This window comes from Hermetia illucens, chromosome 4, assembly GCF_905115235.1.
Source record: "Hermetia illucens chromosome 4, iHerIll2.2.curated.20191125, whole genome shotgun sequence".
Lineage (NCBI taxonomy): Eukaryota > Metazoa > Arthropoda > Insecta > Diptera > Stratiomyidae > Hermetia > Hermetia illucens.
The window spans coordinates 155,504,226-155,520,898 of record NC_051852.1 but is presented as its reverse complement, the minus strand read 5'-3'; the positions used below and the strand labels follow the sequence as shown (position 1 = coordinate 155,520,898).

At 44.3% G+C, this 16,673-nt stretch overlaps 1 protein-coding gene across 4 annotated transcripts in view; it reads left to right on the top strand.

Moving 5' to 3' along the window:
- Nucleotides 1–16,673, top strand: part of LOC119654315 — a 56,249-nt gene that overhangs the window by 29,842 nt on the left and 9,734 nt on the right. For 3 of the 4 annotated variants that reach the window (XM_038059641.1, XM_038059640.1, XM_038059638.1), the window contains exons 6-13: nt 1,557–1,681; nt 7,609–7,667; nt 7,734–7,844; nt 7,913–8,072; nt 8,136–8,500; nt 8,550–8,662; nt 8,719–9,520; nt 9,588–9,864. In XM_038059641.1, the coding sequence (XP_037915569.1) occupies nt 1,557–1,681; nt 7,609–7,667; nt 7,734–7,844; nt 7,913–8,072; nt 8,136–8,500; nt 8,550–8,662; nt 8,719–9,520; nt 9,588–9,864 (2,012 nt within the window). The remainder of the gene's footprint in view (nt 1–1,556; nt 1,682–7,608; nt 7,668–7,733; nt 7,845–7,912; nt 8,073–8,135; nt 8,501–8,549; nt 8,663–8,718; nt 9,521–9,587; nt 9,865–16,673) is intronic. The other variant, XM_038059639.1, reaches the window with a different exon arrangement.

Here is a 16,673-nt window from a genome sequence, read left to right as displayed (position 1 = left end):
ACAGCTTCATCCTATTGAATTTTTTGGTCAAGGCCTATAGAGCAGTACGTTAGAGTCGGACGCACTATAGCGGTGTACATCCAGAGAACCATCCTCGGCTGGAGACCCCATTTCTTTGCAAAAGTTTTCCTGCAGGCATAGAAGGCTATACAGGCCTTCTTAACCCTCAGCTCTATGTTCAATCTCCAATTTAGCTTTGGATCCAGGATTATACCCAGATATTTTACATTAGAAGAAAGAACCAATCTTTGTTCATTTAGCCGTGGTAGGTGGAATTCAGGTATCCTTGCCTTGGTAGTGAATAGTATCAGTTCCGTTTTGGTTGGGTTTATGCCGAGTCCGCATCTTGCGGCCCACAGGCACACCTTTCGCAACGCTCCTTCCATGATGTCGCTTATAATGGATGGAAACATCCCTTACACTAATATCACCAAGGCGAAGGGCGTTCTTTCCACAATCGTTCTTAAATGAATGTCCAGGACTCGCTCTAGGGTCTTTAGCACGAAAGAGATCAGGCTGATTGGTCGATAGTCCTTTGCGGACTCATGGCCGCGCCTGGCCGCTTTCGGTATGAAAACCACTTTTGCGTGTCTCCAGGAGTGTGGTGCGTATCCTAAAAAGATGCAGCGCCGGTAAATATCAAGCCACGGCACAACCCTTTCCTGCTGCTTCTGTAGCATGACTGGTATTATGCCATCTGGGCCTGGAGATGTGTATGCCGAGAAGGTGTTTATAGCCCAACCGATCTTGGAGACCTCTGCGGCGAGATCTAGACTAAAAAGTATCCAACTGTAGTCTTAGCTACACAGGATTAGGAAGGCGCGATCGCCTGGTTGTGTGTTCTGCAATGGAGTGGTGGATGACGCTGAATATACCTTTTTCTCTTGCGAGAGGTGGCACGGCTTTCGTCACCAGCTTTATGCATGCACAGTGCAGCTCTCTCCAGACAACATTGTCAGAGAGATGCTAGCCCGAAGTAATGTGTCAAATGGTTCCAGGCTAGTTCTCTGATGACATGGAGTGGAGGTGTTTAGTTACAGTGTGTAAACACATTCACCTACCCTACTCCCAACTCATCAACTTGTGACATTATCGAAAGCAAACGAGTTTTTGGGTTGAAAATAAACTAAAGCTGAAATATTTTTCGTATCCACACTCTGAAATGATAATTATTTGACGATTAAAGTTTACGGGTAAAAAAAGTAAATTACAAACTTCTATGTGATTACCACTTATCTATGAAAATAATTAAAATTTTCCTGCAAATTGGATATTTTTTTACTTCTGACCGCTTTTTTGGCTAAAACACCCCTATGTGCGTGTGTTAGGTGCTCGTTATCACGTAGCAGTGCACATTAAAACCAATACCTAGTCATAAAAGTGCGCAGAACGCATCTGCGCAGTTAAGCTGAAGCCATTCCTTTTTTGGTGCATGAAAATTGGATCCTTGGGTCGAAGATTGTACCTCCTGTGTAAAGTCTTCCTGTTTGAGAAGAAATGCGGCTAAATTTTTTGATATTGCATGTTTGGAACGATAATAACTGATTTTTTCTTAGATGGTTCCAGTTTCTACGTAAATTGTCATATATTCCAAATCGCTTACGAACAACCCATGCTTATCATTTTCAAGTCGAAGGATGACGCAAAAGATGTTCGATATGTCGAGGAGCATCACTTTCTGGTAAGATATTTTTATACATATTTTTTCTTATATAAATGAATTTTTGAATAAGAAATGCGAGGAGGGGGGGGGGGATTTAACTCAGTCTGCTAGGGCGCCGAAACTATTATTTTCTTAAGAGCTCTAATGCAATATCGTCCGTCCTGTCGCTCTCTATGGTTCTGAGTGTTGGCCGATTATAAAATACAATAAACCACGTCTTGCGGTAATGGAGAAGATGTTGCGTTGGACTAGTGACGTGACACATTTTGATCACATCCGAAATGAGGATATCCGCGATCGTTATGGGGTCGATGGTGGAAAAATTGCGAGAGGCGTTTTCGATGGTATGGTTACGCAAGTCGTGCTAAGAAGAATTCACTTGCCAAAATTGGTCTGAACATTGAAGTCGATGGTAAATGACCAAAAAGGCAGGCCGAAACAACGGTGGCTTGATACGCTGAATGGGGATTTAAAAGCCTCGAGATTGCACCCAGATCAAGCATTCGATAGAGCTAAATGGTGAAACCGATCACGACGAGCTGGTTCCGCTTGTGAACGGGACAAAGGCTGAAGAAAAAGAAGAAAAACCTGTGAATGTCTATGTATGTTCCCTTGTGCACAACTCGACATCCTTTAAATGTTTTGTCACCACAGGAACACACAATTTGATTCTAGTTGCCTAAATTCGATACATTCTTCAAATTCACTTAGTTTCAGCCAAGCTGGTAACTAATTTTCTGATTCTGAAAGTGATATCGATTTACGGAAACCGAGTTGCCAATTGTAAAGGTTTTCAGACCATCAGCAACCTAGAGCTAATCTTCCCCTGGAAGTTTCCGAAGGTTGGGGTACCAAAAGAAGTTATTGCCACTCCCTTAATGCAGGGAAGATGTTCTCTGCAATGCATGGTTGGGAAAACTCCCGGGCCTTGTCTTTACTACCAGCTGGAAGACGTTATTAAATTTGCCTTCCGGACCCAAAGTTCCGGTTCTGAATACATATCGTGCTGTAAATTTCCAGAACTTCTTTTCTGACATTGGGTGGCACCCCCTCCTCAAATGATTTTCAACAGGAGATTCGTCCACGTGATTCGCGAGCTTTTGGGTGGTCCTAGCAAAACTCTCAAGAAATCCACGAGATACTTATGTTCCTCTCTGAGTAGAGAGCGTACCCTTTACTTTGCTACGGAGTTAACTTGCGATTACTTTAGGCGCTATTTCGTTCACTCGTTTTGGACGATCACCTATTCTATGAGTAGTTTTAAGGATTCTATAAGTTTGCCTTCGAAAGTGTATCAGATAGTAAACAGTGGATTTCGGTAACAATATTCAAAGCAAGGGTGGCTAAGTTAGCTCAAGGGCAAAGAAGATAATATCTGACTGGGCATACAATTGAATGAGTCCTTTGGAACTAACAGTCCCCCTTGCTCAGCCTTGGTAACCTTAGATCGTTTGAATCTACTTCTCTTCGATTTTATCATATACTGAAGAAGCAAGGTTTTCAAAACATTGTTTACCATGGCCTACTATTGGCATTTCGGTTGGCCTTTAGATTCTTTTCCATTTAGTTCGGTGTTCAAGCTACCTGTTATGATCAAATCTACTGGCTTGACCTTACCCCAAATTCCCGATCCAGGTTGCACTGATATATGTGAAGAAATAATTTTACAATATGAAAGTAGGCAGAAAACAAAGTTGGGGGAGGGGAGGGGGGGAACTCTAGGCCCGCGGAAACCCCCCTCCCCTTTCGTGTACCAATGAATAAACTAGGAGATCACATCACACTTGATGGCTAAAACCTTGAGAAACGTCGACAAATGGGAAGTTATTTTTGGGGAGCAAGCGCAAATGACGCAAACGAAACACAAGAAATAAAAGGGAGAAAGTTGTTTACATGTTAATTGTATTCCTTGATCTTCCCCTTCCTAGTTTTAATTCCTTTTCAGAAGTTGCAAAATGCGTTTGAAAGAGTATTCCAAGGTCGCTTTTGTTGCTTTTTTAACTCTCATCATCTGAGCATGGAGCTTCGACCACGCCTATTTGCCATCGCTCGCGATTCATTGGAATGCGCTTCAACCAACAGAACTTCCTGAAAGGCCAGCATTCCTCTCCTGGGGCAAGCAGAAGTAAGCGGCCATCAGATGGTGATCTCTTTTGAGGCCGATGTCCAGCGCTTCTCTTGTTACGCATATTCAGGAAACAACTCCTAAATCTACTGATGTTCGCAGTGGTCGATCTGATTGTTCGCCCAGTGTCGTGTTGAAACCCAACCGACCTTATGGTAAGCTCTGTGCTCGAACAATGTGCCACCAATTACGAGGCGGTGGCTGCAAAAATCCATGAAATTCCCGCCATTATCGTTACGATCGCCAAGACCACGCTTCCTCGTCACATGTCCGAGTAAGATGTTGTCAGATCCTACCTTGGCTTTCCAAAGTACAAAAACCCGTTGATGCAAGAGGATAGATACTCTACAGAGTCCACCAATTTACTTTGCTTAGGCTCAGAGGTTGAATCGAAGAAAACGAACATTCCGGGAGCCAATTATAAGCCGTTTTCGATCCCCAATGCTATTTAAGGTTTTGTTGACGTCTCGGTAGTAGTAAAGTTTCAAAATTTGCAGGTTGCTAGCCCACAAGTGTCTTTCTCTTTTAGTCGTCTTTTACGACAAGCGGGGAAGCATTTGACTGTATTCTTAAGCATTCACTCACACAGGACAGATTGTAGGTAATTGTAAATCATATAAGGGCAACTTGTTTGACCGTGGGGATAGTAGTTGGGTTGACGTCGAGGGCCAGTTTCTTCGTATCGGATGCGTTTCCCGGAGTCATTCTATTCACTACAAAGACGATTGTCTGACATTTTTGGGGATTAAAAGTAAATTCCCATTTGGTAAAGTATCGGTAAAGTTCGTCCAAATATGAATTCAGGCGAGCCTGATAGTGCACGGGATGTCTGGAGTTCCTTATTAAGGCAGGCCTAGACCGGATACCGGTTGTTGCGCCGTTGATGATGACAGTGCACAAAATTCTTTGTGGAGGTGTAAATGATTACGTTATTGGCATATTGAAGGATCTTGATTGGATTGCAATTGGGAGCGCGTTTATGGATTTTTACATTCAGTAGCGAGAATACCGGAAAGGATAGATTCTTGTGGGATTCCAACAGAACTATTATATGATGACAATAGATGTTGCTGAAGTTTCACTTGGGGTTATCGTCCATCTAGGGAGGTAAGGATTAGCTTACAAAGATGCAAGCGGAAATCAAGGATATTTTTCATCTAGTAGACAAATCTGTACTGTTATATAGAATGAAAAGTATTCCTTGTAGCGAGGAAAGAGGCTATTGGTTGGTATTTTGCAATTAATTTCGAGCATGATATTGGTTTTAGGGATAAGAAGAACGTGTTCAACTTATTTGCCTATTCGCTTGGCAAACTGAAAGTTTGGGATGGAACTGTTACTATCAGAGTACTCAATAATACAGGGAATGTGCAGGGAACCCATCCTCTACTCTTCATTGACTTGTTAATATTTCATCGCACAAAATGATTACGTGCGGTTACACAATATGTGACTTCAATGGAGAACTATGTTATGAAACTGCTTCACGCATTAGCGCAACTTGGATGAAGTGCCGTTCCACAATCCGCAATCTTTGTGATCGGTGTGTCAACGAACGTCCCAAATCCGAAATTTATCAGAGTGTCGTCCGTTGTCAGCTTCTATGGTTCTGAGTGTTGGCGGACTATAACAGACGATGAACAGCGCCTCGCAGTAATGGAGACAAAGGTGTTATATTGGACCACTGGCGTAAGACGCCAAGATCACATTCGAAATGAGGATATTTGCAATTGATATGGGGTTGCACCGATCGTGAAAAAAATGCGAGAGAGATATTTTTCGTGGTATAGTCACGTAATTCACGCTGACGGGAACTTACTTGCCAAGATGGGTGTGAACATCAAAGTCGACAGTAAACGACCAAAAGGCAGTCCAAAACAACGCTGGCTTGATACGCTGGATGGGGATTTAAAAGCCTCGAGATTGCACCCAGATCAGGCATACGATAGAGCTAAATGGCGAAACCGATCACGACAAGCCAACCCCGCTTGTGAACGGGACAAAGGCTGAAGAAAAAGAAGGATTTGTTTATTCAGAGCACTGCAATGAGAGCAGCTCTAATTCGATTAGATCTATGGGGAAACAATGGGCGTGGGGGGCACATAGTATCGGAAGAATCATTTGGATAATGGAATCTAATTTTCGGAATGCCCTCCGATTGTCGGATCCAGATGTATGGGGATCTGAGAGAGTTTGGTAGAAGATATGATGTTATCTTGAAACGAAGAGAAAACTGGGACAAACCAGAAGAATGCGTGTCAGGATGTACTGACGTCTTCTAGATTGATGGCTCAAAAACAGAAAATGATCCTGGAGCAGGAGTCTACCTCTCGAATCACAACAAGAAGTGGGCTTTCCTTTGGGACAATACACAACGGTTTTTCAGGCTGAAGTGTATGCGATCCTAAAAGCTGCAACCTGGATGATTGATGAGCGGTTGAAGGGCAGGCGATCGCAATCTGTAGCGATAGTGAAGCTACTTTGAGGGCGTTTAGTAATACTTTGGTGGATTTAATTTGGGTACCGGGTCATTTTGGGATAGAGAGAAATTAAATCTCGGATGCCTTAGCAAAAGAGGTTTCGACTTTTCCCATGCCCAGGCCCGAACCAGCAATTGGGGTGTCAGTAGCATTGGCTGATGCTGCTATCAAAAACTGGGGGGAAGCTTCCCATAATGACAGGTAGCGAAGCCTTAATTTTGGACAGATCAAACTCCTTTCCTGTCAGAACCAAACAAATATACTGCAAAGTTTATCCTGACGAAAAGCAGGAAGACTTGCAGAAGTATTGTGGGCATTCTGATTGGCCATAATTCACTAGCTGGGCATATGTTCAGAATAGGAATTATCCAAGATGATACGTGTCCATCCTGTAATGAGGAAGCAGAATCCACGGAACATTTTCTATGTAAGTGAGCTTATGGACGCATCAGACATCAGATTTTTGGTGCTGATGTGCTCCAATTGTAGCGGGTAGCATTAAATCCAGTAACGGAAATCCTGCGATACATAAACGAATCCGAATCCTCTCTCCCATCTCAAACACACACAACTCCAATCCCCCAGTCTATTGTAATCAGTAGTACATTTTGTTGTTAATTAGAATTATACCAGTTCTAATAACGCACTTCAAGTGGTAAATCCATCTCTTTTTTGAAGATCCGCTCGGTAACATAGTTAATTTGCGTGGGATGCGCTGAAACGGTGCGATTCTCTTGCAGAGGTTACTGAACTGCAGGCAGCGGTATAACTTTACGTCGTGTAGTGCTGCGTCGAAGTGTAAATTAATCGGTCCAAAGCACGATTGAGAGAGAGCTCTAGCGGCTCACTCACAAAACACATGATTTTAAAGTTCTTGGAGTAACCAATGTAGAAATGTCCTTTGACATGTGCGAATGAAGTTTCACTACGCCCGAGGTCCTCCATGAGCCTCACGCTTTCTAGAAAGTACAATTTATTGTAAATATCTATGTGTGTGATTTTCGGACATTGCCCAGCCAGGGTTACAAGAATGTAAGTGGGGCGTCCGCTTAGGACGACTGATGAAACGAGAAGAACAAATACTCGAGCTAGAAGACTGCACGCGACAACAACATTTTCTTGCGTGCACAACGTGAAGTTCGCTGCACATCTGTTGATGAGTGTGTGTGATTCGGCAGGAGTGCCACAAACTCATATTCACTTCATCTATAAAGATATTTGAACTATATGCTTGTGATAAAAGGGTGAGATATCAGATTAAACTATATTTAATTATATTATGGAGGTTGCCCTTGATCACATTTTCCATTTGATATCGAGCGATTTCTGCCTATTTTCAGAGGTTCGACGTCTTCCCTGGTAATCTTAGTTTGAAGACAAAGCACGTCTTTAGGAGAGGGTAAGTGATTGAGTTTGATGGATAAAGGAATTCTTTGAAATTAAAAAAAAACGTTTTTTTTTACAGTGAATTGAAAATAGCTGAGAAGTTGAAGGAATATTCACCAACTCCAATTGCGAAATCGATGCATTTTATTGACTTTGATGAGAAGAATCATCCTATTAAACGGAGTATCCGGTAGCTATTGAACTTTATCATCTCAAGCGTGGTCGAAGGACTTTACCATTCTTTTTTTTTCATTACAGGGATTATTTTAAAAAAGTAACTCCGCTGGGTCCCGATAATCTTTGCGATGCGTTCGATCTTTTGATTGAGATGGAAGACTTTGCATTGTCTAAGGTTTATGAAAAATTCAAAAGAAGCAATATTAAAGTTGAAGGTTGCGCTACGGATTATTCTGTGATGGTAATGTCCTTTTCTGAATATTTCCAATCATTTTTGATTACTTCCAATGATTTGTGATTTCAGATTGTTAGGTCAGTGGAGGATGGCGTTGATGGTGTATTGAGCGGAGGAGATCGAATCATTTTGTTTTCTACTCAAGCTGCTAGGAAGTCCAAAGGGGGTAAAGCAAAACAAGTTGATGAGGCCGGAAATGTGAGCAACAAAGGGACCAAGTTCATAGGCGTTATAACAAACGTTGTAGGCGAGCGCGTGTATTTCGAATCAAAATCCGGGAAAATTCCAGTCGATTTACTCTACGATGTTTCCTTCGAACCGCAACGATTGGGTATCATATATCAACATCGTGCGCTCGAACTTCTTCGTGCGGATAATTTCTTGAAGGTCCGCTTGTTTCCTGAGCCTGTGTTTAATTCAACAGCTTCATTAAGGTATGATGTGACCTGTTTTTAGGACATTATATTATTACCCTTCTTTCAGCTTGGAGTATTACAACCCGAATCTAGCTGAAAATCCGGAACAAAGGGAAGCCGTACAGAATATAGTTGATAACCACAACAAACATGTACCATTTATAATATTCGGTCCCCCAGGTATAGTGCACAGAACTGTCGAAGGAGCTTATTCTATATTCTACTTCCATTCCCAGGTACCGGAAAAACAACTGTTGTAGTTGAAGCAATACTACAACTATGGAAAAAATCTGAATCTAACAGAATTTTAGTTATGGCAGGCTCGAATGCAGCATGTGATGAGGTTGCATCGAGAGTGTGTACAATTTTCGATAAGATAGATCCAGAAGGAATGAATTTACTACGGTTGTATGCCATGTCTTCTGAAAAACGAATTGAAAATATGAATGAGGGCGTTTTAGAAGCGTCCAACTTATGCTACGGACAACATTTCTATCCATCGCTTGAAACGATATATACTTATCGTATTGTGATAGTAACGTTGTCAGTAGCCGGTCGATTGGTTCATGGGAAGATCGCGAGTAACCACTTCACCCATGTTTTTATAGACGAATGTGGTGCTTCGACAGAACCAGAATCTCTAGTTGGCTTAGCTGGGATTCTATCGTCATCGGGGCAACTTATATTGTCTGGTGATCCCAAACAATTGGGCCCTATTATTGCATGTCGAAGAGCTGCAAACTATGGTTTGGAAGTTTCAATGTTAGAACGGTTGATGGATCGCGAGTGCTATCAACAGCACCCAATAACCAAGGAATATAATCGGTCGATTCAGACTCGACTTGTAAGAAACTTCCGCAGTCATAAAGATATCCTTGCGTTGCCCAATCAACTATTTTACGATGGCCAATTGCAAGTGATGGCTTCGCCTAAAATAACAGACATAGCGCTTGGATGGTCTGGACTGTGTACCAAGACGTTCCCTATTGTCTTTGAGTCAGTCATGGGAACCATGCGCAAATTGAAAAATTCAACAAGGTAATGTGACCTAAATAGATATTACCAATATTTGACTCTACAAAAAACCTCCATTTCTTTCTTTTAGTTCATGCAATTATGAAGAATTGTGGAGTGTTATGCTGGTTTTGAAGGAGTTGATGTTTTTCGGTATTAAGGAACGCAAAGTCAGACAAGAGGATATTGGCATTGTATCCCCATATAAAATGCAGTGCCAGCTGATACGTCGAGAGTTGGATCGTCGTGGATGGTACCGCATCGAAACGGGATCAGTGGAAACTTTCCAAGGTCAGGAAAAGCCGATTATAATTGCTTCAATGGTTCGGTCACGAGTTGACACTCCAGGTTTTTTGGATAATCCAAGGGTAAGTAATTTTGATATGTTTGCATGCGGTCTTGTTCAGTTCATATATATTTTATTTTTTAAGTAGGCCCTATTATTTTATCCTATTTGCTCAGTCATTTTGATCGAATCTTACTTAGTCTAGTGAGAATTCCCACTATGATTCGGAGATTCTTTTTAGTGAGGTTTAAGCAATCCTTTGTGCGCTTGAGTTCCTATTCCCTAATAAGCACCCTGGACTGCTCTATTCCTGGTAGGCCCGCCCAATATGGTTCCCTCAACCATTCCTCTTCATTTTTTAATGTCATAGCCATGAAACCATTTCCAATTCCACGGAAGAATTCTGGCCCGTCCCAGGGAGGATTCTGGCGCCCCAGAACCGGAGACGCACGCGAAGACCGCCTGGGTGCTCTCCGGAAGTCGTCGCAGAGAGCGACTTCATTAGGTCGTCGCCGATCTTGCTTCCACCCAATTTCCTCATTTCCCGAAGCAATTGGTTGGGAGTTCGCCAACAAGTGATCCTGTTTAGCTGACTCACTTACCGACAGGCGCTTGATCAGCTTTGTTTTTAATACGCTGTAGGAGGCCGTCTTGACTATGTCGGCCACCAGGAGGATGGTCTCCTCATCCAGGCCCACAATGGCGTAGTTAAATTTTGTCGTGTCCGCTGTGATTTCGGACATCTGGAATTGCGCCTCCAGATGGACGAACCATGTTGTCCTGAGACATGACAATAGCTAAGTTTAACGATGCGAGTTGAGCCGAGGACGCGGCTGTACCAAATTTTAACAGACCCTAATTTGACGACGGCAGACCGCACCCCCAAATGCCCGTACGAAAGAGAAAAGAAAAACCACCGACGCACTCCGGAGCGGACGCTTGAAGCGCACGCCACGAGAGCGGAATTCCAACGATGAATTTTTTTTAAAAGAATATCGTTGCCGTCTCCTGCCGCGTTTCTATATTTATTATTAAACGTCGTTCTATAATTATTAAATATTGTCACTGCTTTCCGGGAATGTTCGCCTGATCATGGCACCCTGGCACTCGTCGACGGAGCTTTCGGGCTGGTGCTATCTGCGGAGGATCGAGCTGCTACTGTGTTCCTGGCGGCAAGCCGTGTTGTCGGCTTTTCTTTAGAGACTGTGCTGAGGACCTGTATCAGGTTTCCGATGTGTAGCTGCGGCTCGGGAACGACGGAGCACTCGCAATCAGCTTCTATCTGCTAAAACGTAAACACGCGTATACCAAAATCCTTCGTCTTCGCTCGGTTGCGGTAAACTCGGTCGGACTGGGGCTTCTGAACGTGCAATTGATTCTTGAAGGCGGCTCGCGACGGACTGAACAATGATTTCAACTCTTCCAGTCGGCGCTGATACGGGATATCCTCGGCAGAATTCAACTACGTCCCCTGAATGAATTCTTTGCGATCGCTCATTCAAAACTGCCTTCGCGGCGCTGCGTCTGGTTCCTTCTGGCGCACGGTTTAACCACCATTCGCCGTCTTTGCAACGAGCGGCACACAAAAAACAGTTCGAAACTCGTCCTGTGACGATGTCGGCTCTCGCACAAGTCCTAGCTGCGTTCCCTCGTTTTACCTGGGCACAATGGCGGAGGTCTCGTTGTATGAGCACTCAACGCCCCCGATGGGAATTGTTGATGCTATTGCTGGTACTGTTTACCCGCAGCAGTAGTCGTCGTTGCAGCTGAATCCGTCGTAAGTTGCGATCCACTTCCTTTTCGTCGTTTTGTTGCTGGCGACATGTTCGTCGCTTTTGTGGTTCTTCCTCTATTTCTGTCCGGCGCTTTTCCGCGGAATTTTCACTTCACGCGGCTGATTACACGATTCCTCGTCGCACCCAGGCATTTAACTTTTTCCGAAAACACGGGTCGTCCGGAAACCCGGCACAGGAACACGAAAAAAAAAATATTGACAGAAATGAACGCCAAAAAAAAGTTCTCGCACGTCGCACGCTACCGCAGAAATGAACGCCAAAAAAAAGTTCTCGCACGTCGCACGCCACTCTCTCGTGGCAAGTTCGAATACGCCACGGAGAGTACCGGTGGTGGCATCTGTCAGTCGCCACAGAGTCGTCCCTGCTCCCTTAGCTAGTTCGTCCGCTGGCTCATGGCCTGGAACCCAGAGTATTCAGACCTTGTTGGACGAGCCGAGCGTATTCAGTCTCTCAACCTCACCTGGTTGGACCTAAGTGCCCTGATCGATAATTGATATGGTAAATCTGACATTTGATTGCCTCCAGGGATCGGTCGTGTACCCCGATCGGTGGAAGTCTACCATTGCCCTCCACCTTGCTTCCGAAGATTCTCCATAATCGCATATGGAGATCTTCATTCTGAGCGATTAGGAGGTCCATGAGCTCTTCTGTCTCTATTGTCGCGACTTTTGGGAGAAAAATTGCCACCTTATGTGCTCCTGGTATATCATCCTCAGCACATGTTGACAGTTCTGCTCCTTCTCAGCCTGGCAATTTAGGAAATATGCTCCTAAGCCACTCTGCAGGGTCTTCCGTCGCGTAGTCCACACCAGTATATGACCTGGTCGAAAGCGTATCTCGGTGAACACAAGTTTCGCAGTCTATCCCTAGATCTGCCTGACGACAAGGTCTTCGATGGTTTCCTGTTCCTCATGAGTGAATGTTTGCTTTGAAAACAATTTTGGCAATATGGCCAGTTGAATGTCCTTGACTGCACTAGCATGCCTAATGGCGGACTTTCCTTCAACCCTTACCCGTCCGGGTTTCCTCCTCCCTTAGGTTCAGGTTTAGATTTTTTGGGAGCATTCTCTTCATGTGGGCCTCTTCTGGGTTCAGGCCTTCCTTTAGGTAGCGTTGGAACCATTTAGCATCTGCGCCACTGAGATCTGTATCCTTTCTGCCGTCTGATATATTTATCTCAAACGTGCTTGTGCTAGTCCCTGCTTTTTGAGTAGTTGTATTTGTTGGTTGTTGTCCTTGTAGTTGCCGGTATGTGACATTGCACAGCTGTTGACGGCTTGTCACATGGGATGGGAAAACACACATAAGAAAATCATCTAAGCACCATCAACACCGACACACCAAAACATAAACCACATGGGTCAAAGATACAAAATTACATTCCGTGCCCTTTACCGCTGGATTTGTTCCTCCCGTATACAGTCTTCTTGCTCAGAGGACGGTATATAGGAGAAATTGTGACGGGATCGGCCCATTCTAGTACACATCGACTAGGAATTGTCCATGACATAGTCCTTTATATGATTTTTAATGAGAATCCCAGAATCTTCGTCATCAGGGTACTTCGGATCGCCTGGAGCCGGATGTTATAAAATTATATTTCAAGGTTTACATGAGTTTCCAATGTTGGCTGTTACCCTGTGAATTCCAGTGGCAGATTGTATCATAGCTCGTTTTTCTGCGAGGAAGGCTCGAAGAATCTGCCAAGTCCGTGCATCGATGCCGCGAATTAGTTCATAGTTTGAAAGAGTTTGGACCCTTATGGATTCTAAGTTAGTTTCAGACTCGATACGTGTAGATATTTACATTAAGCTAAGGTTTTGATAGGCAGAATTCTATCCGGAGTTTCGGAACCACTGCTTGGTCTTAGATCGCCTATGAAGGGTCTATTGGTTGATGAATGGAATATGACTTCAGGGTACAGAGGACGGCATCCCCGGTAATTCGCGGTGTGGTGGCTATCGTGGGCACCACATTTTTTGGCACAGGGTTCTTCCTTGTCTGAGCATTTAGATATAGTATAAAGGACGCCGCATATGACGATATGTTTGGAAGTGGACAGTACGATTTCGTTTGTCCAAACCCTTGATAATGATAACTGTTATCCTCTGAAGCAGGAGCTATTGTAAGCTATAAACTGCTGAGGAGAACTGCTACTGAGCAAGGAAAATTGTATAAATAAGCTTTTGCGCTTTTTATGGTGGAGGGTAGGATAAATTACAAAAAGTAACCTAAGGCCTGACGGTTATTTAATACTAAGAAAAAATTTATTATCTAAACAAGCTAGAAAATATCAAAATTCTTAGATTTGAAGTAATTTTTGGAGAAAGAATCATTTTTCCTTTGTCATTATTATACCTACAAATTTGTGGTGGGCTAGCAACCTGCAAATTTCGAAACTTTTTTGCTACCGAAACGTCAACAACGCCTCGCATATGGGTTGACCTCATGGCAACGACTTTTGACTATCGAAAACGGTTTATGATTGGTTTCTGGAATGCACGTGCGATCTCAACAACGATATCGAGGGTCCTCGGAGTGCTCGCTTTCTTCAACTCGAGTGAGAAATGTAACGACATAAGCTGCACATTCTGGGTATAAGCGAAGTAAAATGGTGGGGCTCTGGAAAGTACTCATCTTCCTTTTACGGCACTTATGGCAATGTTCGTTCGTATCCTGGAAAAAGCAGATGCGAATCCAATGTCGGACTGTTACTGATGGCTACCACGAGGCGCGCTCTTTTCACCTGGGAGTCGATTTCTTATAGGATTATGACTGCAAGATTCAGGCCCAGCATAAAGCCTCCCACAAAGTCTCTTGGGTTTTAACCGATCGACATCGTACGAGCAACCAGATCGACCACTTGGCGATCAGCAGTAGATCTAGGAATTGCCTCCTCGACGTGCTTAACAAAAGAGGGCTGGTATCGACCGCGAAATGGATCACCAGGTGAAGGACGCCTACGTTCGCTTGAGTCTGCCACTTCTCATTGGGTTGAGGAGCTGCGTTTCAACGTCGACTGCTTGTATGATCTAATTGTCGCTCGATAGTGAGAGAACTATCTTGTTGATCGAACGGCAGATATACTGAGTAACCCGCCCCACAAGAATTGAGCAGCCATCAAAAAATCTCTTTTTTTGTGTGCTACACAGGTCGTCAGCCAAGATCTGGCTAACTGTGAAATCATGAAAGCGAATCGATAAACGGAAGAGAGGTTGAAGGCTCTGTTACTGCGAGAGATGCTGGGCGTGTCGTGCTCGAACTATTGTACCTAGCGAAATTCCGAGATATTCAGTGTACCCCGTGACAAAAGAGAATTTGCTATTGCGCTGGTCAAGGAAGCGGGAGATGCCACAGAACGCAATGATTTCAGAAGTGTATATCGCATCATGAAAGAGCTTGCATGTGGCCGATAGTCCTGTCAAGGATATCAACGGTCAACTTCTCATCCACCATGACGAGCAACTGAAGAGGTGGAAACAACATTTCACCGCGACTCTTAACCGACCAACCTTGCACTGGAAAAAAATCGAAACTAGGTGCATGGCTGAATCGGAAGCATGGTAAGACTGCCTATTTCTTTATCCAATTTTTACGTGGGCATGGAAGTTTTTAGTCTTACCTGCACAAGATTGGAAAGGCGCGATCTCCGGATTGTGTGTTTTGGAATGGAGTTGTAGACGACACCCACCACACTTTTTTTTTTCTTGTGGAAGGTGGGTTCGTCAGCAGCTCTATTTAAATGCAGGGGATCTCTCTCCAGACAACATTGTCGAAGACTTGCTGAGGAGTGCTGACAAGTGGAGCCGTGTTGCCCATTACGTTCGGGTCCTTCTCGTTGCTAAGAAGATAGAGCTCGACCGGTGGAGGAGCCGGATGGCCGGGGGTTCCTTGAACTGACAGTTCCTTTCTGCCTCTTTTCTTCCGTTGGTGAAAGGAATTCCCTGATTTAAAGGCTCCGCAAGGCGGGAGAGTTCGGGGCTAGCTCGAAGTAATGTGACAAACGGTTCCAGGCTAGCTCTCTGACGATGGGGAGGTGTTTAGTTGGTAGTCCGACGACGTACCGAACCGGGAGTCCAACACTGTGTGCATAAATGCATTCACCTACCCTACTCCAAAAAGAAAAAAAAACCCTCTGCACCCCCTGATAGTGTCCGGATGGTTAGAGCGCTGGGCTGTCATAGCGGAAGGTCGCGGTTCAAATCTCACTGGTGGCAGGGGATTTGTAATTGCGACTGGATGTCGGATCGGATGTATATTCTGGGGGGAGCGCAATACTGACCACATTACCTCCTACAGTGTACTCTAGTGTGCCGTTACGGTCTTTAATGAAGTGCTCTAACACACTTCAAGGCCCTGAATCCAATGGATTGTTGCGCCAACGATTATTATTATACTGATAAAACAGACGGACTGTAAACATGGATCTGGTTATATTGCTCGGTGAGGCAGGCGGGTTGTCCGAAAATTTGCCCGCGAGTTGGTGGGCTTGCAATTCTTGATGAATACACTTTCAGGTCAGAGAGAAGGGCTGTCGATGACGTCAAATTCGCGATGATAAGTGACCTTGAATGACGCAATCATTCGCTTGGTGTTGTTTTTTTGTCAGTTTGATACAGAACAGAGGAGAAAGTGAACCAACTTTAGGTGGGGACGCCACCTTTAACCCGTGTGCGCTGGCACGGGTGGATGAAGTGCCAGGGCATATAGCAGCGGCGGGAAGTGGAGCTTCGTTGACGATGGGAACGATTTCAAAAAGTGGAGCGGCTGTATTCCAATTTATGACTTGCTGAGGAGGCTGCAAATATTGTCCTGTTGAAGGCGCGATGAAGCGAGGCAGGATCGAAGGCTCGGTGGACCGTAACTCGTCGCATAGGGGCTGCTGAATCCGGGATGCAGAGCCAGGAACCCTGATGTAGAAAAGCATTGCAGATGAAATCAGCTCAGATTGAGAGGTCTGTTGCCCAGATTCCGGAGAAGATTTTAAGGCTACACTGTTGGGCACAGTAGGAAGCGCATTTTCGGAAGTCAAAATCTCGTTGAACGGAGGAGGAAGGAAGTGAATAAAGCTAACGTTTGGACTTGTCGTTTGAAT